The sequence below is a fragment of the Kwoniella dendrophila genome, chromosome 11 (assembly GCF_036810415.1).
Source record: "Kwoniella dendrophila CBS 6074 chromosome 11, complete sequence".
NCBI classification, from domain to species: Eukaryota; Fungi; Basidiomycota; class Tremellomycetes; order Tremellales; family Cryptococcaceae; genus Kwoniella; species Kwoniella dendrophila.
In genome coordinates this window covers 1510009-1535477 of record NC_089486.1, presented here as the reverse complement: position 1 = coordinate 1535477, position 25469 = coordinate 1510009, and the positions used below count along the sequence as shown (strand labels likewise).

General features: G+C 39.4%; 9 protein-coding genes and 1 non-coding gene across 10 annotated transcripts; 4 read left to right on the top strand and 6 right to left on the bottom strand.

The window, feature by feature from the left end:
- Positions 1–490: 490 nt before the first annotated feature.
- Positions 491–3039, top strand: L201_008129 (uncharacterized protein; the record flags this gene model as incomplete). The annotated part of the gene is made up of 16 exons (XM_066223826.1): positions 491–643; positions 696–732; positions 789–887; positions 930–1179; positions 1314–1367; positions 1425–1609; positions 1660–1744; positions 1803–1866; positions 1917–1956; positions 2066–2120; positions 2173–2208; positions 2276–2339; positions 2386–2496; positions 2552–2581; positions 2640–2678; positions 2728–3039. The coding sequence occupies 16 exons, from the start codon at positions 491–493 to the stop codon at positions 3037–3039; spliced, it is 1614 nt and encodes a 537-aa protein (XP_066079923.1).
- A 220-nt stretch (positions 3040–3259) lies between these two features.
- L201_008128 (uncharacterized protein) lies at positions 3260–5019 on the bottom strand (the record flags this gene model as incomplete). Its single annotated transcript, XM_066223825.1, has 7 exons — positions 3260–3618; positions 3677–3812; positions 3875–4058; positions 4120–4215; positions 4278–4506; positions 4570–4743; positions 4800–5019. The coding sequence occupies 7 exons, from the start codon at positions 5017–5019 to the stop codon at positions 3260–3262; spliced, it is 1398 nt and encodes a 465-aa protein (XP_066079922.1).
- Positions 5020–7367: 2348 nt separating this feature from the next.
- On the top strand, positions 7368–9788 carry L201_008127 (uncharacterized protein; the record flags this gene model as incomplete). Its single annotated transcript, XM_066223824.1, has 7 exons — positions 7368–8038; positions 8102–8451; positions 8502–9086; positions 9142–9250; positions 9306–9382; positions 9434–9522; positions 9576–9788. The coding sequence occupies 7 exons, from the start codon at positions 7368–7370 to the stop codon at positions 9786–9788; spliced, it is 2094 nt and encodes a 697-aa protein (XP_066079921.1).
- A 304-nt stretch (positions 9789–10092) lies between these two features.
- L201_008126 lies at positions 10093–10164 on the bottom strand. Its single transcript has one exon. It is a non-coding gene; the product is annotated as a tRNA-Glu (tRNA).
- Positions 10165–10720: 556 nt separating this feature from the next.
- L201_008125 (uncharacterized protein) lies at positions 10721–13055 on the bottom strand (the record flags this gene model as incomplete). The annotated part of the gene is made up of 9 exons (XM_066223823.1): positions 10721–10834; positions 10902–10970; positions 11033–11123; positions 11226–11604; positions 11678–11791; positions 11841–11964; positions 12018–12072; positions 12143–12482; positions 12584–13055. The coding sequence occupies 9 exons, from the start codon at positions 13053–13055 to the stop codon at positions 10721–10723; spliced, it is 1758 nt and encodes a 585-aa protein (XP_066079920.1).
- A 471-nt stretch (positions 13056–13526) lies between these two features.
- Positions 13527–15415, bottom strand: L201_008124 (uncharacterized protein; the record flags this gene model as incomplete). The annotated part of the gene is made up of 9 exons (XM_066223822.1): positions 13527–13875; positions 13936–14009; positions 14068–14183; positions 14244–14304; positions 14388–14469; positions 14582–14619; positions 14723–14797; positions 14876–15195; positions 15271–15415. The coding sequence occupies 9 exons, from the start codon at positions 15413–15415 to the stop codon at positions 13527–13529; spliced, it is 1260 nt and encodes a 419-aa protein (XP_066079919.1).
- A 517-nt stretch (positions 15416–15932) lies between these two features.
- On the top strand, positions 15933–16810 carry L201_008123 (translation machinery-associated protein 22; the record flags this gene model as incomplete). Its single annotated transcript, XM_066223821.1, has 4 exons — positions 15933–16095; positions 16211–16533; positions 16635–16697; positions 16766–16810. 4 exons carry the CDS (start codon positions 15933–15935, stop codon positions 16808–16810), a joined length of 594 nt encoding a protein of 197 aa, XP_066079918.1.
- A 339-nt stretch (positions 16811–17149) lies between these two features.
- L201_008122 (uncharacterized protein) lies at positions 17150–19005 on the bottom strand (the record flags this gene model as incomplete). The annotated part of the gene is made up of 10 exons (XM_066223820.1): positions 17150–17361; positions 17431–17513; positions 17603–17707; positions 17773–17849; positions 17917–17978; positions 18046–18183; positions 18253–18384; positions 18460–18514; positions 18596–18789; positions 18876–19005. The coding sequence occupies 10 exons, from the start codon at positions 19003–19005 to the stop codon at positions 17150–17152; spliced, it is 1188 nt and encodes a 395-aa protein (XP_066079917.1).
- A 1289-nt stretch (positions 19006–20294) lies between these two features.
- Positions 20295–22528, bottom strand: L201_008121 (uncharacterized protein; the record flags this gene model as incomplete). The annotated part of the gene is made up of 5 exons (XM_066223819.1): positions 20295–20539; positions 20637–20928; positions 21028–21150; positions 21221–21762; positions 22078–22528. 5 exons carry the CDS (start codon positions 22526–22528, stop codon positions 20295–20297), a joined length of 1653 nt encoding a protein of 550 aa, XP_066079916.1.
- A 495-nt stretch (positions 22529–23023) lies between these two features.
- On the top strand, positions 23024–25078 carry L201_008120 (uncharacterized protein; the record flags this gene model as incomplete). Its single annotated transcript, XM_066223818.1, has 9 exons — positions 23024–23425; positions 23578–23740; positions 23813–23983; positions 24058–24113; positions 24179–24331; positions 24402–24416; positions 24481–24609; positions 24731–24854; positions 24942–25078. The coding sequence occupies 9 exons, from the start codon at positions 23024–23026 to the stop codon at positions 25076–25078; spliced, it is 1350 nt and encodes a 449-aa protein (XP_066079915.1).
- Positions 25079–25469: the final 391 nt, after the last annotated feature.

Below are 25469 nucleotides of genomic sequence, written 5' to 3'. Positions count from 1 at the left end.
TGGTACTCGACTTTGTTTTCATGTCCCATAACATGTTCTGTCAGAAAAAGTTTAACAGGATTATGCAGTGAATAATGACGACATACCGCCGGTGAGAATCTTTCCTCTTTAGGTCCGCCATCGTTCCTCCCCTCTAGCAACCTCTTTGCCTTGATTCTGGAATTTATGAATTAAACAGGGTTTTTGCATAGTTTCGCGTAAAAAGTAAAATTTAAGGGTTTGTAATGCAGCAATAGAACAACAATTTTTTTCTCAAGCACATGTCTCCGCTTTTCTCGTGGTTTATGGGGTTCTGTTATGATCACCGCAGTCATTTATTGGAATCAGAGGTTAGAACCCTTATGCACAAACAAAAAAAGAAGGTTTTCAAATAGATCAATAAAGGTTAATATCCTTCCTTTGGGTTGTTTTTGATTTGTTCGTTTGTTTCGGCTATAATCAATCTTACACCAACTTGAAACGAACGGCTTGAAGAGCGGTTTAGAACGATATGACCGACACAGCTACAGCTAAGGTAGATCACCATAACCAGATACCCCAACTTGAAAATGGTGGAGCATCAATAACGGATGAAGCTACATTATTCGCCAGTCCATTGCCTATTGTCGGTGCTAGAAAAACAACAACAAGAAAGGAGGTTTGGGTTAGTCACCTCCCATAAATATACATACCTTGATATACTAACTTGAGAGTAGTCTTGGTACCTATACTATGTTGGAAATTCTGGTCTAGGTGAGTCTCGACTATAGATTGCTATGTGACCAGGTACTGATGGTTTGCGGATGCAGGACCCTTCAACTTTGCTATTTCAGCATGGCAGAATCTATTATATCAAGCCGGGTGGGATCCAGCTTATGCTAGAGGAACTGTACCATGTGGATCCGGAGGTGAGTTTTGAGAATATTGAGCTATAGCTAAATCAGATATAGGCTGTAGTCTCGTTGCGTATGGGAGCGAAAGATCAGGTAAGTTCTGCTCGCCATGGAACATAGCTAATCATATAGTCAACTCAATCGTCTTGATTACAAACGGTCTATCATTCGCTTTTCAAGCTGTCATTTTCCTTATTGTTGGATCTTTCGCAGATTATGGAGTATGGAGACCACATATCACCACTGGATTTACAATTTTGACATGGGCAGTTAGTTTCGCTTGGCTAGGTGTAGAGAAACCTTCAAAGTGAGTTTGCCTTGACTGATTATTGAGCTGACAGGTTATAGATGGCAAGCGGGTACTGCATTATATATACTCGGGTTGATAGGATATCAAGGAGCTTTAACTTTCTGGACAGCAGCGTTTCCCGGACTAGCCAGAGATTTACCTGAAATTAAAGAAAGTGAAGAGAAATTGGCTAAGGGTGAGACTGAGTGAGTCAAGCATTATCCGCTATCTCTACTCTTTGCTAATACGGTCGTCTGATATAGTCAAAAAACCCACGATAATAAAGACATGTTAGCCCGGAACAGGTTGGCCAATGTCTCATTTCTTGTTTGTTCATGTGGTGAATTAGTGGTCTTAGCAATATTAGCTGGTATTTTAGAAGGAGTCATCAATAGTGATCCTGATAGTAATACTAGAGCTTTGAGTATTGTTTGTGCATATAGTGCAGGTGTATGGAGTGAGTTTAAGTCTATCTTAGAACATCGCTAACAATCACAGTACTTTGCGCTATACCATGGCTGTTCTATGAACAATATCGACCTGGTAATCAACTACCTCCTCGTACAAGTTATTTGACAGTGGGGTAAGCTTCACTCTCAACTATCATCATCATAATGCAAGCATGCTGATCACACGCACAGGGTAAAGCAAATATATCACGCTTTTAGGTTATGTCTTCGACTGAAACAAACTTTCATCTATCTTGTGAGTTTAAATATCGCTTGAATACCGTATTTAGTACTGAATCTTTCTAGGCTGCATACTTCTTCTTGGGAGATTGTCTAAATACTATTGGTAAGTGGATGTAATGAACAAATCTGCATCGCATGCTAACCCATTGTCTACAGTCACTGGTGAGGATGCTCAGCTCAATCAAGAAAGCAAATTGACTAACATAACCCAGTAATCGCTACATTACAAAACGAGGTCGTGTCATATGATACAAAGACACTAAATTAGTGAGTATCACACTGTCCTTTGTTTAACGTAAAAGCTGACCATATCAATTAGCCTTCTCATCGATGGTATTGCTGCTCAAGCCTTCGGGTAAGTTCAGCAAATCTTCGTCCGATATCTGTATAATAAAAAAGCAGATCTAACCTTTCTACCATAGTATTGGGATTTTCTGGCTTGTCCAAAAGCGTTGGACAATACCCACCAAGACAATGTTGCTCTTTGTACGTATTACTTGTCCCTATCGAAGTTTGCTGATTCCAGTATCAGAATGCCTTCTGGATTTTGGTTCTTGCCGCGTGGGGTTGTATCGGTATCACTCAAACCAGATTCGGTTTCCACAATGCATGGGAATTCTGGGCTTATCAAGCTTTCTATGGAGTGAGTGAAACCTTTTTTAATTTGATCTTTCCTAGCTAAGCTAATTTTCCGATAGATTTTCGTTTGTCCATGGTATGCCATATCTGTAAGTTCCCCCAGCCGGCTTGTTCCAAGAGTATAGACTAATTGTCTTTATATCACAGCAAGCGATGATTTCGGAAGTTGTTCCACGAGGCAAAGAGGTGAGTCGTTTGGTCACATAACCCGTACAAGCTAACAGCTGCTATACAGTTCCTGTTCTTCGCTTTGTTCTCCATTATCGGTAAAACATCAAGTTTCATTGGACCTTTTGTTAGTAGTGCTATTATCGACGATTCAGGAAACACCAATATGCCTTTTACTTTCCTTTTAGCTCTTGGTGTGGTTTCAGTTGGTATCTTAGCTTGTGTCAATGTTGATAAATCAAGGAAAGAATGTAGAAAATACCTCGAAGATGAAGCTATCAGAGTATATGGCATGAGTTCAGCCGAAGTACTGGTTCTCGGAAACAAATATGAAATGGATGGAGTGAGATCAGTAGCTGTTGCGACGGAAGAAAAATAGATATTTAATATACAGGATAGTCTTGTCTATTGATTGAATGTATCGACTTCATGCTTATCGGATGCTGTTGGCGTGCTGCTTACTGTCGTTGTCAGGCGTTCGCTTTCAGAAGACAAAATGAGTTGAAACATCCGTCCTCATTAGATTATCATTTCTGTGCATGTCATTGTCCGTTTATTTGTTGTGTGGGGTGGGCGATAACGTCTATTTGAACTACTTATTATAAAAGCAATAGAGCACCTGCGAGAACAGATACCAATCCACCTACAATACCACCTGAAGCCATGGTAGATACTGCGGAACTCTTAGCGGTATTACTGGTAGAACCTGAACTGGCTTTTGAACTTGCACTAGAACCTGACGCAGAGGCACTACCGGAACTGGCACTTGAACCAGAAGCTGAAGTTGAAGCCGATGATCCTGATGATTGATTGGTGTATGTGAGGAAATCAGGATATGTATAGTTGGTTTCGACATATGGTTGAGTAATGTTGAAAGCACTAGCAAGTGGTACAACGTATTTGAAGGCAGCTTTGATACTTGGATATTGAGAAACGAATTCGGACATGGTGAAATTGGCTGCAAAAGAAATCAGCATCAAAGCCGCATTCAAGTCAGGGAATACTAATAAACTCACTCAATTCATGTGTAAGAACCATTGGTCCATGTGAAGCATAAGATCCATTGGCTACCCCAGAAACGACTGATTGGTAGTTTGCGGTGACATCTGCTTGGGTAACATTACTTCCTGTGGCACCTGCTCTCCAATCCTCCTGTTGAAGGTTTGACAACGTCAGTAACGTATTTGGCGGTGAAAACAGCAAGAAAAACCTACAGAGTCATCTGACCAGACGTAGTTGGTCATGTTCAATCCTTGAGCAATAAGTCTAATTCTGTTATCGACATCGCCGAAAGGTGGTCTCCAACATGTTGGGGTAACACCTAAAACTTCCTTGATAGCTTTCCGAGTGTAGTATAATTCTGCGAAAGCTTCTTCATTGGAGAAGGAGGTCATGTATCTAGATATCAGAAGGTTAATTAGCAATGTTTGCTATACACTGCATGCACGATATCGCTCACTGATGAGACCAGGTGTGAACACAGATATGGTGTCCATCTGCTAAACCTCTTTGAGCTTGAAGTGGCCAATCCATAACGTTACTTCCAATATAGAACCTATCATCACAGTGTTAGCTCAATTACAGTCTCAGCAGAACGTAAAAGTCACATCCACTCACATGGTAGCTTTTTGACCATTATCTCTTAAATAATCGTAGAAAGCATTATGACTACAATTAGGTCCATCGTCGAAACCCAAACCCCATGTGTTTGCTTCTGGCACGGTGGTGAAATCTGCGTTGATCCCATTACCTGGATCTCCTTTTGTACACTGTTTCCATGTCCACCAACAATCTGGATCGGCTGCTGTATATCCTGAATTCGAGAAATCACCAGCATGTCCATTACCTATTAAACCAACTCGTATATAAGCGTAGTACTTCCACTTTCTTCCAGCTCAGATCTACTCACCTTTAGGTTTGATATTAGGTACTTCGGAATTGACTGTTGCATTGATGGTTGCGAAAAGTGATGCAGCTTCAGTATCACCTGCAACCAAAGTCGCAGTTTGCCAGATGGTTGGGAATGATGATTTCATATTGGTGACTGGAGCATATGAGTATGCGGTACATTCGGTTGAAGGATCTACCAAAAGCAAGTGTTAAATATGATTCTCACATGTCATGCGACTCCAAACTTACCTGTACTTTGTGCAGCACTGGCTTCATCCGTGACCTGTCGTCTGATCCAACCGCCATTTCTGGCTGCATTCTCCAAATTTCGCAATTCTTCGATGTTATGAACAACTGGTCCACCTGGATTTCTTCGCATAACTTCATGACCACCACATCCCTTATGGCCTAATGCCCCATCAATCCCAACCGTCAAAGCTATTGTGAGAGCGGTGGCGAGACTGTACATTGTGTTGTATTGATGTATTGGGTTAAATGAGCGTGAATGAGAGAGTTACAACAGCAAGAGAAAGTGTTATAAAACGACAGATGATACAGTAGAAAGGTCACTTGCGCAAAGGAATAGTCAACACATATCTTGACTAAATTTTTTTCAAATATTAAGCTTGAACATGGCGGTGTAACAAATACCTTGTCTTGTCCAGGGTAATAACGGAAATCTAATCAAGAGGGAAAACAGGAAGGAAAGAGGCAACCTATGATAGTATTTTGATGTGCCGAGCGGCTGAAGATTGGTCTTCCCCGCATAGTTTGGGCTTCTATCGACATGATGTAAAACAGTATGAAAGAAAGGGTTAAAACTGACGAAAAATACGTCGACTTGTTGATATCTTGTATATAAACTTAGTCATAAGTTTCTATTTATGGAATTGCGTATGAAATGAGACTACGGGAATTGGCTCAAAGCCCTGATCTACAGCTTGTTTTGTATCACCTTCGTTTGCGAACATCCGATCGCTAAATAAACAATGAATCCCGAAAAAGCTGAGCAAGACCGGTGCTGCATCCACGTGCTAGCCATACCATGCTCATACCAGTTCAATCAGGAGGCATTCCGTTATCGGCCGTAAGATACCCAAAGCAAACTTACCCCGCTCCAGTTGCCGGTAGTCTTGTTTTCGAACAATTCGGGATCACACAGTTGGGACAAATAGAGTGAAAGCTGAGTTATAAAATGGCGTGTACTGGCCTCCGCCCTTATGAAATGGTAGTCCTTAGCTGTGTTGGCCAAGTGATGACAAGGTGGTATCTCGGCTCGTAGACGAATACACCAAAAGGACAATCGGACCCAAGCACTTCAAAAATGGAATATGACTCGGAGTTGAATCATTGTGATATGACTTATCTCCTTCCCGAAACCAATATATAAGCAGGATTCCAGCGGTGATACCATATTGTACATTATGGATCTCACGCACATACAGCTGTCTATGCATGATTGTGACATTTTCAGACTGCCGGCTGACCTGTTGCCTATCCGTGGCAGACATCCAGGCAGACTTGCTGTCACCAAAAAAAGCCCTTGAGGATCTGGTGATGTCGCCATTTACTGCAACGATCAAAGCCTCTCCCAAGCTTGACTCCTTATGCTTGGCTGACTGAAAACAAATACAGAAAGTTCGCTTGACGCTTTAATAGCAAAGGAATTGTATGAATGACAGTTCAACGGGCTTTCTGTTTATTCCAGCGGAAATTATAAGCGGAATGTCTCTCGTTGTTTCGATCGCCAATCACATTGCAGGAGTACAGCTTACCTTCGAAAGTCTCTTAGTTATTCTTGTATAACGTCTGTGGCCGTACACGAAGTTGACAGCCATAGGGGAATACTTCACTAAGTCGAAGTTGATACAACTTACCACCTTCAGCATGGCAAGCCACAATATCAGCCTTTGCGGGGCCATGGTTTTCAACAACGTCATCATACAATAAAACGCTGAAGAACACGTTCAGGATGCCGGTAGGAATGTCTATTAACTGCCTGATCCGGTCGAGCATGAAATATGTACTGCTTTTCAGTAGCGTGGTGATTGATAAACAATTGAAAGAGGATTTACGAAAATTGTAGATATATATAGCTTCCGATTTGTTACCGCTGCACAGCTTTCTGGTTCAGATCTATATTTACATAAAAATCAGCCGGTCTTACTAGTGACAATTACTCCGAGACCGACTGAGATCCTCTTTGTAACTGAATATTTTTTATCGTCACGAAAGGTCCGTAGAAAGTCAGATAACTCCATACCACACCCTAATGCCGGCGTTCTCCTTTTGCTTGACTTATCCGCAAAATATCTCCCCTCTACGCTACTGAACATTCACCATCATCAAGCTAGAATTCCTTTTCTAACATCATCCGTATTTCTAGGGGACATCGCCTGAACATATGGACCCCATGCTCGACTAAGGGAATCCTCCATTCTATCGCTCACAACTTCTACCGGAATCGTGTCGATCAGATCCCACTGATCGACAATTTAAGCTCAAGATTGTCACATTTTGGATCTATTTTCGTTCACTATTCTGATTCCTCTGCATAGCGGAATGGCTTCCAAAGCCACAATGCATGTTTGCGATGATGGAATCTGTCGCGACTCCTCAAAATGGCACTTTTAGCAATAATCATTGTCGCGTCCATTCGACGTGTTGATGCTGACAGCGGAGAACAGACCCACCAGTAACCACAATAAAGAGGATATCAACCACTGTCTGCCATCTTTTGTTACAGACACATATATAGGAGCGTTCCTGTCTGTAAACAAAACTCTTCCCCATGATGCTGATCAATCACGATATACAATGTTCGCAATCAAAACAAGGTCACCGTCGGCTCTCACAGAAGAAGCCTTTCCGACAATTGACGGTCTAACATTATCGCCAAATGATCGACATCAGATACAACTAGAAACGTATCATCGTGATCCCAAAAAATTAGCGGCATCCAGCAGAATCGCAAAATCACCTTTGTCTGAGCAATTGTCCGTATTTGTAGAAGAATCAGATGATACTGGTAAATCGAAGAAACCTCGTGCACCAACATATTACTTACTTCAGCTCGAAGTCCTAAGATCGTGGCGGAAGATATTGGGCATTTTAGGTGCTGCTGGAGCAATCATATTGGTGTTGCAGATACTATCCGCACCGGTTGATCCTAATGCAGAATGGGATTCATGGTCTCAAGAACAGAAAATCAAGCCTTCAATGCGAGTCAATCGCAAAGCTGCACACAAAAAGATGACAAAATCCGGATCTTCAATGCTTGGTGATCACAAAACTGTTAACGGTATATTAAAGGTTAATCCAGATAGTGCAGTACATCCTATCAAACTCCTCGTTGAAGAGGCTCAGAGAACATGGAATGATAAGATAACTAGACAGAGTAAAACGTTACGAGCAGCAGTAGATGAATACATCAGGAGATATGGACAAAACCCACCGAAAGGGTTTGAGAAATGGTGGGCATATGTGGTGTAAGTGTGACATAGCAATGCAGCATGTTTCACGAGCTGACTGAGCCGAGTGCATCATCACAGTGAGAATAACGTGCCACTCCCAGACGAATATGACCAGATACACCGAGATCTTGCACCTTTCTATTCTGTCTCACCAGGAAAATTGAACCATCGTCTTGAGGAAGCATCGAGATCCTTGAATACTTTCACCTTAGAGGTTAAAAATGGAGAAGTGAATTCTTATCATTCTTATGATCATCGAAGGGTCGAATCAGGCGAAGAAAGGCCTAAACATCAGGTAGCTCTCATACAGCCGATCGCTCACCATCTACCCGATATGAAGATTGTCATATCTGTCCACGATACACCGCTTAATATGATATCATGGCAACATCGAATGGAATTGGTCAATAGAGACAAACAAGAAGGATGTAAGCGAAGCCTTATAGTGAGATGAATTGAACTAATAAGAGCTGCCTAGTCATCGACGATGATGTCGATCCTGATGCTGTTAATGGCTACCCCTGGGCATGTCCAATTTCGTCACCTCTCTTCAACGCCGCTCGTCATATCAAAACCCATGAAAGAAACGGACTAACCGATATTGAAGGAAAATCTTTCATATCCGATCTTCGGGAATATATGAATATCTGCAACCATCCAGAACTGATGGGTCAACATGGTTTACTCATCGGCAAGAATCCACCAATGCAAAGTCCAAGTCCCGTCATATCGCTCAGTAAGACCGCTCTTCATGCTGATATACTTGGTGTTCCAACGGAACAATGGGTAAAAGGTGGACCCGTACCAGTTTGGGAAGATAGAAAATACGACAAGGTTTTATGGAGAGGATCCAATACTGCTATGCATTACGACACCACTGTCAACTGGAGAAATAGTCAGAGGATGAGACTCAACAATCTCACCAATCACGCTGGAATAGGTCAAGTCGTTACTTTGCCGCCTACATCTGGTAAACGTACTTTGGGAGAAACCGCCAGTACAAGATCATGGTCAAGTATAAACGAGGAACAAATGGATATTGCCTTTACCGGAAAACCTCTACGTATGTATGAGGTATACGTTAGGTGAAGTTTGTTGGGCTGACAGCTTCACTACAGAATGTGATGAACGAGACGGAACTTGCGATCAAATAGGAGCAGAGTACGCTTTCTCAGAGTCCAGGATGAATCATCAAGACGCTTTACAGTACAAATATGTGGTAGACGTGTAAGCACATTTGCTGTACAAGCGAGTATCTCAATTTGCTGAGTGACTTTTACAGTGATGGAAATGCTTGGTCCGCTCGATTCAACAGGCTACTGACTTCTGGTTCCTTGATAATGAAAGCCACTATCATGCGTAAGTACTATACTGAGCTTAATCGAGGTGTCAGCTAATCCCCCAATTCAGCTGAATGGTATAGTGACCGTATCCAACCTTGGGTGCACTTCGTTCCCTTAAAGCTGGACTTTTCTGATTTATATGATGTTGTGGCATATGTAAGTGCCATCTTTATAGGAATATCATAGTTCAGCAGCTGATTGAAGTTCAGTTCCGCCCGAGTCCTTCCAATCCTTATGCTGAGGATGTGATGGCGTCCACGATCGCTGCTGCCGGCAGGCAATGGGCATTAACACATTGGAGAAGGGAAGATATGACAGCATATGTTTTCAGATTATACCTTGAATGGGCTAGACTTCTTGCACCTAATAGGAAGTCGATGGACTTTGTATATTCTGCTTATATGGAGATTACAAGGGCTTAAACTTATAGATCGATAGAGTTTCTGCTATACGTCCTACCATCATGCATTTCTACATCTTGAACAGTTTTATTGCGCAAATGTCAGGAAAGACTAGATTCAATGCTGAGGCATGCCTTGCAATAATTAACATTGGCAACGCAAGACCGGTTCTAGGTCTTCCCATACTCAAGAAGCTGGAGAATATCAATTAAGCACAATATGGAATATTCTGCCTCTTCACATTGAATGGTTGGAACAAAGCGGAGAAGAGCTAAAACAGCTGAAGGTACAAACAAAGCAAGAAAGCAAGAAAGCAAAAAAGACATTCCCCGCCAGGGAGTTGAACCCTGGTCTACCGCGTGAGAAGCGGTTATACTAACCGTTATACTAGCGAGGATTGGCTAAACAGTTATGTTTGCAAATAGACTCAATCTACATTTCATACATCATCTCTACTCCATACAATCTGGTTTTTGGGACAATCGGGAAGCCATCACTCTAAGGAAACTTGTGAACAAACAATGGAGGCGGTTTCACGATCTGCCATTATGTGATACAATGGAGGAGCAATTGACTGGCTAAATTCGCTGGATAGAGCCATGGCGGCCATGTCGGCCATGTCAGTGGTATAGCCTTGATCCCTGCTTGCGATCTCTACTCATCATGTAACCTGATTAAGCCGACAATATAATAACAACGTTGATTATTACGAGCACTGTTTAAACACCTTTGACGTAGATACGTGCATCTAAAATCAAATTCTAACACTGTAAAATGTAAAGTCTAAGTATCTATACCATATCACCATATCATCTATCCGAAATATGTACCATATTTGGAGATTTACCTAAAATCATACAGTTTTTAGGGGTCTCCTTCCTCGTACTCTACTCTTCATCCGGGTAAAGCTATAACAAAGTATCTATTAGCTTGACTCAAAGTTGGAGACTTGGTCACAAACTGTCACTTACTTTACCAGGATTCATAATGCCTTTAGGATCTAAAGTATTTTTTAATTGTCTCATAACACCTAAAGTACCTTCACCAAGTTCTAAAGGTAAGAACTCCTGTTTCAATGATGAAGGTATGGTTAGCAATTAATCGAGCAGAAAACAGGGTGATAGTCGAACTAACCCTTTTACCTATACCAACACCATGTTCTCCTGTACATGTTCCCTGAAGAGCAATAGCTCGTTTGACCATCTAAGGAGACAGCATATAATCAGCAGTTTGAAGCTATTCATTTCATGCGTAAAACGACTCACTCGGTGAGCGGCAGCATCGACCTTTTCAAATTCTCCAGGGACGTCTGCCTTGAAGATCAATGCACAATGGAAATTACCATCACCGACGTGTCTAAGTGGGAGTAAGACGTCGGTTGTCAGCTTCATGTGATAACATGATAACGTATGAGATGAGACACAAGTTCGGTAATCAAGTTTCGTTTTTTTGACTTACCCTAAAATCGGTCCCACAATACCATTTTCCTTTAAATCCTCTTTAGTCTGTTTAACTAATTTAGGTAAATTACTAACAGGTACACAAACATCTGTTGAATAACAAGTTGAACCTTCAACCAAAGCCATTGCTGACCAATGTGCAGATTTTCTAGCTTGCCATAATTCATCAGATTCTTTATCATTTTTAGCAAATAATAGATTTGATCCACCGAATTTTCTTGAAATTTCTTCAACAATTTTAACGTTTGATTCAATTGATTCTGGATTAGATCCTTGAAATTTAAAGAAAATACTATCTTTTGAAGGTAATTCCATTGTAACATTTCCGAATTTACCTATAGCTTCCATCATTAATGTATCGCATAATTCGACGCATTCTGTAGAAAATATTAATCAGTCTTCATTCATAGCCACTAAGCATTAAATAACTTCCAAAAAAAAAAAACTCACGCATCGGTACACCTCGATTTATAACCTCTCCTACGGCAGATACAGCTTCTTCTACACCGGGGAAACCACATACAGCAACTCTAGTAGGTAAGATGGGTGCCAATCGAATAGTAGCTGAACAAGTGATATAAGTGATAGATCCGGGATCTGCAGATCGACTCACCTTCAGTGACAATACCTAAAGTACCTTCTGCACCAATAAACAATTTGGTAAGATCGTAACCTGCAGACGATTTTCTTGATCTTTGTCGAGTTTTGATGATTTCCCCATTTGGTAAGACAATGGTCTAACAAAACAGTCAGCCAACACACGTTACTGACGGCCAACTGACTAACTTACAGCATTCAAAAACCATTCTCCTTTAGCAGTACCATATCTAACAGCATTTGTTCCTCTATGAACACAATCTTCATTAGTAATCAAGAGCACTCCCATTACTATACACGAGCTCTCGTCTAACTCACGAACAACCAGTAGCCATCATACCACCAATACAAGCTGAAGGACCAGGATCTAATGGGAAAAACATGTTCAAACCTCTTTCTTTCAATTCTTCATTTATTGCTTCCCATTGACAACCAGCTTGGACTACAGCATCACCATCTTCTTCATGTAATTCCAATAATTTATCCATTCTTGATAAATCTACACATATACCACCATATGGACATGTTATATGACCTTCTAATGATGTTCCACCACTAAACGGCGTGACAGGTACACGATATTCATTAGCTAATTTCATCACTTCGGATACATCTTCTGTGGATTCTGCGTAAACTACTACATTTGGTATGGCGGCGGCTAAGGGAAGATAAGCAGAGGTTCGTCAGTCTATCCACTCCATTTGATCCAGCAGCGGTAAATGTCATAATTCTCATGTTCAAGTGAAACTCTCAACTCACCATGATATGTATTAGCAGAAACACCATGACTCAACAGTTCATCAGGATTTGTGGAAACTTGATTATCACCCTTTGTTAATTTCTGTTTTAACAATTCAACTACTTTATCAATTTCTTCTTTTGAAGCATATTTTGGATCTTTATTCGATGGAATATGTTGTTTAGGTTTTTCAGATTCGGGTGGTGTAACATACGCATCATCTCTTTCTTGTGATGTTCTGATTGTTAATGCTCCATCATCACATTTGATTGTACCATTTTCATTTCTAGAATTCCATAATTGTGTCAAGATTACTGCTGTCGTACTGGCTACCAAGATTGTTCCGATTTGTGATCGATATGAAGCTGTGGATCCAGATGTTGAGCCAGATGCAAATGACCTTATAGCTGAAGGAAGTCTTGATCCTTGGACTCCTCGATGTAATTGATTCTGGAATGCCTTGAAGGCTGCTGATGATGTCGATCGGAACATGTTGATTTATCTGATCTTGCGTAGATGACCGTTCAACGCCCTTGGTAAAGACGTTTCGGATCAAATACAAGAATATAAGGTGATCGAGATAGAGGATAAAAAAAGTACGGAAGGGAGATTTGTCGATGATCAGTCGATAAAATATACATGCATGCATGAAACAAACTTATCCAAGGAGCTCATATTCATCTACAGCTGATATGTCGCGATCCCATCTCATTCTTTTTTTGTGGGCTCTACAACAACAGGAACAGGGGGTTAAGCGCTCTAAAAAAGTCTGAAAATCCAAGGGATAGACCGAAATAATTGGTATGCCCGGACCGAAAATCACAGGAATGCCGGCATTTACCGTTCATGCTTAATTCATTTTGGTAAATCTGTTAAATATCAATATTTACATGTATGCAACGTATGCATGAGGTAGACTACGTATCTTGAAACATCGCTCAAGTCAATACTATCCTTGATGTCTCAACGATCATCGTCCATGCGATATTGAGGATCGCCTAAATCCATCCAACCCCCTCCCCCTTCCTCGTCATCCGTCAACCCTTCCTCATCACCCATCACGTACCCTCCCATTCCATCCTCTGCATGTCCTCCTATCGGACTGACTTCTCCTTCGTGCACTCCCAGTTCGCCCTCTAATCCCAAGCCAAGGCCCAACCCGTTCGCTCGAGCTATCAAGCCATCTGCCAGTTCGGGTGCATGTAGATTAGCTGATTTAGTAGGTGGATGCGACGGTATAGGCCGTCGTGAGAATGACCATCCGTTGGAAGCTGGAGGTAGAGCAAGTGGAAATAGGAGAGTATATGGAGAGCTAGCAACAAGATATGTTAGCTATAGATAAAAAGGAACAATCATCCGCTCCGATACGTACTATCCGTTTGGACCGATGTTAAAGAACAGCTGCAGGTTGCGACGTTTGCCCAAATCATATGGATTCAGATAGATCTGTGTAGGAATGACAATGCGTCAACAACGGTGTATGGAAGCACGCCTTGTAGCTCACCAAACCCTCCTTTTTAGCTTTCCCTGCTAGATAAGCATTATCATGACTTTCTATCGAAGTTTCCCCGTATGAAACCATATATAAATGCCATAGCATCAAAATGGATACAGCAAAGCCTGACCAGTACGCATTTATTCAGTCAGCAATCGCACCGATCCACCAACAAAATCACTTACCGATCGCTAAACATAAAACGAATATCAAGGTGAAGCCTAGTTTGGGCGTTATAGCTGTCCACTATAGGAAGGGAAATAGTATTCAGCAACAGCAGGAGGACAAGTTCGATGCCAAAGTCGAGCGAGAGGCAATTGTGGACTCACTTCTGCATGATAATCAAACGTAGCCAGAAAATGGTGATATCCCGTTATACAGACTGTAGTGCATCCAGTTGATAGCCATGCCCTAATATATCAGTTATTCAGCGTGAGCGAATTATTACATGCACGATGGATTGATGAGTGGTTAATCGAAAGTGCATGGTCATGAAGGATTCTCAAACGGTGATTCAACTCACATGAATAGAACGAAATGTCTCTGATTATGCAAACCGACCTATGAAATTTCGATATATCAGCTCTGATCAATCCTTGACCGCATGTATCTGAAGCGGGTTGAGGTCGATACTCGGGTATACCTTGCTGTTAGATGAACTCACGCATGCATTTATCCAAGGACAGTGATGATCCATTTGCAATACACAACGTTTACATACAGAACAGTGATGTGTTCTCTGAATCATCACAAACAGATCAGTATCAGTATCAAGAGTCGTTACACCTAACTACCAAACGGTATAAAGATTACTTACTTCAGGTTTTGGACCATCACATTTCCTACATCTTCTTACTCTTCTTTCTGATGAACCACCACCATAACTATTTGACATTCCAGTTAAACTTCTACCTCTTTTCTTAAAACCCCATCTTTCACCTGACCATATACTCTTGGGATTTTGTATTAACCATTTTGATTTATTCTTATCTTCACCTGATGGTTTTGGTGCAGGATATCCTGGGGGTACATGTGTAACTAGATAATATTGTCCATATAGATTTAAAGGTACAAAGATCAATAAAGGTAATAGCAAAAATAGTGAAAATGGTGATAATGTTCGTACTACCACATCGACTAGGTAAACCATTTGTGATTAGCTGGATGTCATTAATAGGAAATGGACAGTCCCAAGTTCCTCAAAGTACTCACAATATATAAATCCTCCTGATAATATCAACGACCAACACATAAATACAAATACAGGACCGGCGGCTCCTGTCATCCAATCTGCACAATGCTCAACGCTTTTGAAACATCGTATCACTACTCCTGACAAATTCTGTATCAGAGGCATTGCTGTGATGTCCCTCTCTCTAGTTGTTTGCCTTTAGCTGGACAGTGTGTTTTACCATAGACTAAATTGTGACAAGACAAGGACCAACTTGACGCGCGCAGCGTTCTGAATTTGGTGTCGATCTTGAGAACGAGTCTGTAAAATCGTTTTTGCACTAAATGCTCGTGTTGTCAAGCATTTGCTACAGCTCCCCACTTGTTGTTATACCGTCGAATGTATGAACATATAATTGCTAAAATGACAAAGCATATTTACGAACAATCAATGAAGGAAAGTTTATCCTACTTGCCAAGGAACGATAGTAATAAAGATACAGTAAGATGCACATGTTCAGTACGTAATATACCATAGCGGAGATTGAAGATTGTCCGATCAATATGGGGTTACCAAATCGTCACCGCTCAAAGCGCAACTTGGAATGTTAAGAGAATTATTTCTTTTCTTTCTTTTCTTCATCGCTTATCTCTTCTTCAACGTGTAGCTCAGATCGTATATTCTTGCATACATACTCGTAACAATGACTTCGGTAGCTGGACCTTCAACTAAACCAATCACACCACATTATTGTGAAATATGTTCTTTACCAACTGAATATTGTGAATTTGGACCATCATTTTCAAAATGTAAAACTTGGTTAGAGAATGAAGATAAAGACGAATTTGAGAGATTATGGGGAGAAGGTGAGTCTTGTGTTTGTGTTGATGAATGAGTATGGATCAAAAAAAATCATTCGTCCTCGGTTATCATCATGCAACAAGCTAATAATTTTCATGGAAATGACAATTGTTATATTAGGTAACTTGGTTTCTAGAATCGGTACATTATCAATTGAAAAACAAGAAAAGTTAGAAGCTGATGCTGTTAAAGCTGAAAAGAAAGCAATTAAAAAAGCTGAAGCTGAAGCTAATAAAAAAAAAGAAACTAAAATTATTATAAAAAGATCAGAAAGAACAAAACGTAAACATCAAACACATGTTCAAAATTTAGAATTATTTGGAATAGATTTGAAAAAAGCTGCAAAATTATTCGCAGGTAAATTTGCAACAGGTTCAAGTGTTTCAAAAACTCCACAAGGTGAAGAAGAAATTGTTATTCAAGGTGATGTAGGTGATGAAATTGTGAGTTGTATCGTTTTACCTTCGATCTTTCATATAAATAGTCATTTGCAGAGATAGAGAGATGATAACTGACCTTAAATCTTCTTTTATTTCCCCGTCAGGTGGAAATGTTGAAAGCTCAAGTGGGTGTATTAAAAGGTGCTCCAGCAGATCAAGTGACAAGGGTAAGTTCAGGTTTTGAGATTCCCATAAAAACATTTCGCATACTGACAACCGATTCCTCGTATTATAGATCGAGGTAAAAAAGAAGAAAGCAGAGGATGAAGCAGCAGCTTAAAATCACATCTTGCATATCACTTAGAAGTGTATGTTATATAGCAAATGAATAGTTAGATGTACAACTATCCAATGTAACATATCGATAGCACTTTACAAAGGCTTTATGGTATATCGAACAAACAAAGGAAACGAAGTGAACGTTGTTCAACATGGAGTTGCAAGTAAATATATGCATAACAGGTCTATGAAAAGATATGGATAAAATTCAATGAGATTGGTAACACACTGATCTACTCTACTATTTTGACTGATAATATACAGATATACAATACACAGTTACACAGTTACACACCTATCAAACAGTCATCTTCGCACTTTCACCTATACATCATCCTACTTAGTGACGATTTCCAGATTGACCAAAAGTCATAATCTCTTCAAACAACAACTGTTTCAGACCTTCTCTTGAAGGTGCTTTTTCTTGCATGTCGAAATCAAAGAAATCAGATGATAATGGTTTAGCCGAAGGTTCATCTTCTGGATCATGATATGCCTCCAAGTATGGATGTGATAAACATTGTTCAACTGTGAATCGTTTTTTTGGATCGACTGGAGAAGGGAACAGATCCTGGTTATCAGTACTCCAATCAATAGCAGTTTTATCATGACCATGCTTACAGGTCAATGTTTTACTCAAGAAATCAATAGCTAAAGGTGAAGCGTTTGGATAAAGCGATTGGAAAGTTCTTCTCTTGCGGAACCTGCTCGGAATAAGGAATCAATAGTCAACAGAAAGTCCCACCGGTCTACCTGCAGACTAGTTTGATGGTAACAATGAACAAATACTCACGGAAGGGCTCTAACATATTCTTTTGATCTATCAGATGTGATAGCTTGGAACTCTTCGAAAGTAGGCGTACCCAATACATTCAAGATTAATTCAAGTTGATTGTGACTGAGGGAGATCGACATCGTCAGTTTTGAGCTCCACACAAATCATAAAGAACGGCTAAGACTAACTAGTCTCGTCCTGGAAATAAAGGTTTTCCACTCAACATCTCAGCTAAGATACAGCCGACAGACCATACATCGATAGACTATAATGGTCGGATTCGATCAGCTACAATACATCAGGATGAGTGAATCTCCTGTTATGTTACTAACCTTTGTATACATCTTGAAGGAAAGCATGACTTCCGGTGCTCTATACCATCTAGTAGCAACATCTGTAAATGACTCAAAGGATCAGTTGATAGCTCTCTTTCGAAATGACAGGCAGGTAAAATAACTAACATTCAGTCATAAATCCCTGATTATTGCCATCTTCTGGTGCGGTAGGTTGACTTGATCTAGCTAAACCGAAATCACAAACTTTTAAATCACAATTTGCGTTTAAGAGTAAATTTGATGGTTTCAAATCTCGATGAATGACTGTCGTAAAACACAATGAACTATATCAGTGAGTTATAGGTGTGAAGCTGAACAGAGCAAATAACTCACTCTCAGCTGAATGGAGTGCTTTCAAAGCTCTGCATGTTTGATATAAGAAATATTGACAATGATCATCTGATAAATCCTGAGTTCGAATCACACGATGTAGATCGGTTTCAAGAAGTTCTTGAACCAAATAGACTAAATAGGTCCCAATCAGAGATAATCAGCACTTATTTTTTCTCTAAATTGATATATAGGTATAATAGAGCTTACCCTCTTTGAAAGTATCATATGATGCGGGTCTAATTATATCTAAAACTGAAATAATCTAATTGAGTCAAGCGAGAGGATATCAGCTATATGTTTAGTGTGGTACATAGCGGAAACCGTTTGGCGAATAATCACTTACATTCTCACTGACACCTTCTTCAGCAAAATTCTTTAACAATTTCAATTCTCTCAAAGTCCTCAAAGCGAATAGTGCATGATCAAAAGGAGCTATTTTTTTAATAGCTACTTGTGTTCCTGATGGTCTATGAATAGCTGAAGCCACTACACCATAAGCACCTTCTCCTATCACATCTAAAACGTGGTATGTATGGCCTAAAACAGAATGATTGTCCCAACCAAGTCAGTATGATGATTTATTAAGATGAGTTGAACGATGATATCTATAGAAGCTAACTCACCAACATTGAATTTAACTTTTCTAGGGGCACTGGCTGAATTACCTTTTGTTGTTCTTTCTTGAGGTTGAGCTGCACCTTGATTAGATGATCGTGATTGACCAGGTTGTCTAGTTTGAGTTTGGGAACTCATTGTTGTTGGTTAGGTTTGAAGAAGGGAGATGATGAAAACAAGATCCCGGTTAAATCAGTAGGTGGAGATGGTGATAGATATACTCGGGAGAAATGTGGGAATAGCCTCTTGATCCTGAGATATACGAACAGAACCTGATGAAGATTTCACAAGACTATATATAAGCTGGGGATATAGATCAATTGGTGAGAATCATGGAAAAACGGAATAGAGATGTTGAAAGAACCTGCGATATATATTATCTCCTATCCTTTTCCACTTGCTTTGTTCACTACGATTTGATTTGCTACAGTATACTATGGATTTTCACTTTGGATGGCTTGTATCGCGAATGCACTTGCCTAGCCGTTGAAGAAAGGAGAAAGGTTGATATAAGGGGTACTGAGTAATTACTGTGGAATGATTTTCGTATGGAAAAGGAGGCGGTTTTGAATAATCTCGAATAAAGGAGTGACACTTTGAGTGACTTGGTCAACTAGATGTGGTGAAGATGAAATTGCTGGTACCAAAGGTATCGTCTAAAGCGAGGAGCAGATATCAAAGGATGAGACTGATACAGAATATAGGTATGTATAAAAGAGAAATAGCAGAATAATGGTAGTTATGCATAGCATATGAGTAATAATTAAATGCTCAAAGCAACAACAATACGTACAAAAGCTGTAGTTGTATTCAATCAATCATTGAAAAGTGTTTTTGTTACATGTATGAAACGCACAGATCATTATCAAGACTACAAATGGACCTGTGCATTTTTTATAATGACAGAAACAGATGTTTGGTATTCATTGTGACTTTGCTTCCCGCTTCAATGCTTGAATGATCATCCACGTATCTTGTATCCTTCCCAATAAAAAGTATACCGAACAGCGATCAAACACCCAAACTTTGATATATGTACTCGTATAGCGAAGGATGATTCTTCTATTGTACTTGAAACGTTAAATCCTTGACATGAAACGCCGCCACTGGGAATACTGTAGGAATGCTTTGATCCCTGAAATACCACAAAAAACAATTTCTTACATTCTCCTTTTGTCCTGTAACAGAATTTACCCTTGTTTACTATTACTGTGGACAGGATCAGTATATCAGGAGCACGAGACCATACGTGAAAAGCAACAGAATTGTTAGTATACGATAAGCTAGCGCTACAACTCGCTCTTCTTCTCATCATTCCAGAATACAGCTTTCTATCCTAATACAGCTACTGAATGCATTAGATCATCATCAAACATGATAAAAAATGCTAATCTATGCATATATATTAATGGAATTCCCTCTTCCGTCTATACAATATATTTATAAGGATTTAATAGACCTTTAGGATCAAACATTTGTTTAACTTTTTTCATTAATTCAATTGAAGTTTGATTTTTTGAATATCCAATATAAGGTGCTTTCATTACACCTAAACCATGTTCAGCTGAAATGGATCCATCATATTTTGATACAACTTCATATACATATGGTTCGATTATTTTTTCAATTTCATCTGTATATTTAGTTGCGACGATATTGATGTGAATGTTACCTATTATGCGAGATGATCGAATTCAGTCAGCAAATACAAATAACAATCATAAGTATATCTTGATACAAGTTATCCTATGGTAGAGATCAAAACTCACCATCACCGATATGTCCATAACCTGTTACAGCTTTAATTGGACCTTCCATCTTACCATCACCTTCTAAAACACCTCCTTCTCTCAATTTAACTCTTAATTGTTCAACAGGTTCATACATTTTGGCAACAGGTACTGAAACATCATATTTGTATACTGAACCTGCTTTACCAGCTGATTCAGGTACTAATTCACGTAATTTCCATAAAGCTTGGAATTGAGTTGAATCTTGTGCTAAAACACCATCTAAAACCATTTCATTTTCCATCAAATGTTCTAGTAAACCGGTAAGTTTCTGTGAAAACGTGGGGCGTTGTTAGTCAGCACAATGAACTCTATATTCGAGAAACCATTCTAGTAATATCTCCAGATTAGATCAATTATGTCAACTCACAGCTTCATCGTGTTCTGCATTACTACCACCAGTTTCTATCAAACAATAGAAATCACCTTCAGTTTCGAATACTTTTCTTTCAGCTTCACCATTTTCTTCTTGATGATGTTTTACCAGGGCGTACTATATATATGTAAGGGGGAGGTTATAAGTGTCTATTTCTAAATCGTCGAGAAATGGATCAACTACTTACACTTTGTTTATCAAAGAACTCAAAAGCAGATAAAATTTCACCCAAATGACCTTTAGCTTCAGCGAAAACTTTTTGAACAGCTTCATAAGATTCTAAAGAAAATACAGCCACGTTCATTGCACTTGGTCTTCTTGGACACATTATAGATACAGCAGTTATAATACCTATTGTACCTTCTGAACCAATAAATAATTGTTTAATATCAAATCCAGTATTATCTTTTCTTAATTTACTTAAACCATTCCAAATTGTACCATCAGGTAAAACAACTTCTAAACCTAAAACTGTTCCATGTAAACTACCATATCTTAATAATCTTAAACCACCTGCATTGGTCGCAACATTACCACCAATATGACATGATCCTTTTGCACCTAAATCTAACGGGAATATAAATCCTTTTTCAGCTAAATAATGATCTGCAGCTTCTAATACAACACCACCATCTGCCACTAAGCATCCTGAAACTTGGTCAAATGATCTGATTTTGTTCATATTGCTTAGATTTAGGATTATTTCGTCGTGTACTGGGTTTGAACCGCCTAAGAACAGAAGGTAATGTAATTATAGTTAGTATACAATCCCACCCATCCCACCCTTCAGTCTACTATGCCCCCATCCCACCCCGAACTGCCAAAGAAAGGCAATGCCCCCATCCCACCCCTAGCTACCACCCCTAGCCACCACCCCTAGCCACCAATGTATACATTGTCCCACCCGTCCCACCCTTTAGTTTACTATGCCCCCAACCCACCCCTAACTGCCGTAGTATCAAACTGCCCCCAACCCACCCCGAACCGCCAAAAGAAAGGCAATGCCCCCATCCCACCCCTAGCTACCGCCGCTGCCAAACTTACCCACTAAACCAGTATTACCACCTTGAGGAACAACAGCCAAATCATTTTGATAACAATATTTCATAATTTCAGAAACTTCTTTTGTTGTTTTTGGTTTTAATACAATTTTTGAATTTCCATGATATTTATTCATCCAATCATCATTAAATGATTTTAATTCTTCTTGTGTTGCTGTACCATCTAAACTACTTAGCGATGAACTAACAATTTTTTTTAAATCATTTAAATGTTTTTCAGTTGGTTTTACAAAATTTGGAGATCTTTCAGGTAAATGTGATCCATATCTTACACTTAAACCTTTAACTTGGTACTGATTTGACGATGATGAAGATGATTGACAAGGTGACAAAATTGATGATCTTTGATTTCGTATTATACCATTGCCCAAAGGTGAAGCTCGTCTAGATATAGCTCTACTAGCTAATCTTGTTATTTGTCTTGGTGCTGACATTTTGTTACTATAAAGATTATTGGGTGAATGACCAGTGAAGATTAAGTGATATATAAGGAGGCAAAATCAAAAGACGATCGATATATATTTTGGGTATATAAATAAAAACCTATTATAAATGCCTATCTATAACACTTATAACCTATAGTGTAGTATCACGTAATCATGCCCTATAAGCGACGGCAAATAAGCGCTTGAAAGAATAACAGACCAATAACAGTTGTAGATTTAAACTGATCTTACATAATATCCTGACACCCCAGTTGACTGGACCATCCATAGTAAACCACATGGCTGACACGCTATTATGAGGGGTTGATGCGTCATGTTACTGTGGAGATTTTTTGTTTTCATTGTTGCAAGAATTATCGATCGACATGAATGAACATTACTATTACCGGATACTGTATACTGTATACTGCATCCATCTTGATTCATCTGATTCTGTTCTTACTTCACATCCAATTCGATCAGAGGCTTATACTCATACTCAAAATGCCAACACCGCTTACTCGTTCACAACCAACAGGAAACACATATCATCCGGCTCCTGGTGCTATAGCCGGACCAAGTAAACCATCATCATCCTCAAGACAAAGTAAAACTCGATCATCTTCAAGTAGTTCGCACTGTTCAACAGCAACTTCAATAGATGATTTAGATCAGATATCTAGTATAAACAACTTTAGACCTATGTATGATAGTAGTTCTTCTCTAGAAAGTGCAATGAGTACGATGACTATTACTCAGCAGCAGCAGCGTACAGACGAAGTGGAGGCGAAAAAGCAAGAAAAGGGAGAAGAGAGTAAACAAAGAAGATTTCTAGAAGAAGATGACGAAGATATATTGAGAGAATCAAATGATAGATTTGTTTTATTTCCTATAAAGTATAGAGAGGTAAGTGAAGCATTTCTTATATCCATTCTTCTTGTGAGGGTGAGCTTTGTCCAAGCCATTCAGCCGGACGAGGTAGTGAAGTCTTTACAGTATGACGATCACTATTAGTGAAAGAATTCTGCTTTTGCTGATACAACCCAACACGTCCACAGATATGGCAAGCATACAAAGCATCTCAAGCATCTTTCTGGACATCCGAAGAACTTGATTTAGGTCATGATTTAGTTGATTGGAATGAGAAATTAACGGAACAAGAGAGATTCTTCATATTGAGAATTTTAGCTTTCTTCGCTGCTAGTGATGGTATTGTTGGGGGTGAGTTTAGAGTCATCTGAATTTCCAGTATAATTTGCTAACTCGTACTATGCGTAAAATGTTCTTCTTTAGAAAACATCGTTTCGCAATTCTCGCTTGATGTTCAAATATCAGAAGCAAGAGCATTTTATGCATTTCAAACTATGATGGAACAAGTACATAGTGAAACATATAGTTTATTAATTGAAACTTATGTAAGAGATAGTGAAGAAAAAGATTTCTTATTCAGAGGAATGGAAAATAGTAAGCTCTACATATATACTCTATAAAAAGAGGAGAGAAAAGCTGATATTGAAACGAAACGAAAAACTTGACAGTACCGTGTGTAAGGAAGAAAGCGGATTGGGCATTGAAGTATATAACAGATGAGATGGTTAGTATACTATTGTAGCATACCGATATCCTTCGCAAATTATCAAGCTAATGATACCAATGTAGCCATTCCGATTGCGTTTAGTCGCTTTTGCATGTGTAGAAGGTATCTTTTTTTCTGGATCTTTCGCCGCTATTTTCTGGTTGAAGAAAAGAGGTCTTATGCCTGGATTGACTTTCTCAAATGAATTGATAAGTAGAGATGAAGGTACACATACCGTGAGTATTAGCTGGTGAGATAGACATCGATAGTCAATCAGCTAATAACGTACGACGCACGATTATCCAGGATTTTGCCTGCTTGGTAAGTCCTCGTCAGTTAAGCTAAATGGATGTCGGGACTGATGACCTCGATTCTCTATTCGTAGCTGTACAATCATCTCAGACACCGTTGTTCCGAAGAAGAAGTACATAACATCGTTACCGAGGCTGTGGTGATAGAAAAAGAATTCTTGACGGATGCTCTACCGTGTGGCCTCATAGGTATCAATGCGGATGTGAGTGAACTCATATATCTAAATTCATTTGACTCATTCACTCAGATGTTTAACATCACTCGTTCGAATTGTGGTGATGCTGTTTTGCGGAGAGATCATTGACATTCGTATATATCTATAGTTGATGTGTCAATATATCGAATTCGTTGCCGATCGACTTATAGTAGATTTAGGATATTCAAAGATATATCACGCTACAAATCCATTCGACTGGATGGAATTGATCTCATTACAAGGAAAAGCAAGTACGTCATAGCTGCTCTTTTGCTCCCAAGTGATATATTGGGGTTCTCACAGCTAATATATTCAATCGTGTTGTCATGTTGTAATAGATTTCTTCGAATCTAGAGTATCATCGTACCAACTTGCCAATGTATCGAGATCAGGTACACCTTCATTACCTAGTGGAAAAGGAGGCGTAGATGATAGGTTAAATAGAAGAGTTTTCAGTACAGAAGCCGATTTCTAAAACATTTGACATCGTTCTTCTCCTTTGGATGTCAACCTGTTGGGTAGACGTATTCCAATCACAGCTTCTCTTTTATTTGTAGCATAATATCAGAACTTCACACCTCACTTTATAGACTACACACCTCATATCACTTTCACTGTAGCATAAATTGTATTTCACTCTTCAAACATAGATAGTGTATTTTTACTGTAACACCATTTACTAAAATACAGTAGCAACTTTACAAACACCCTACTCAGTTTGAGAGACAATGGTATAGATTACTATTGTCATGCATTATCACTATTCATCTGTGATACTTTTCGAAAAGCCGTGCTTGCTCATATCGTATCATCAAGCTGGCAAGAATCTAAGCCTTGATGAATGGACGGTCTGCACGCAATCGATG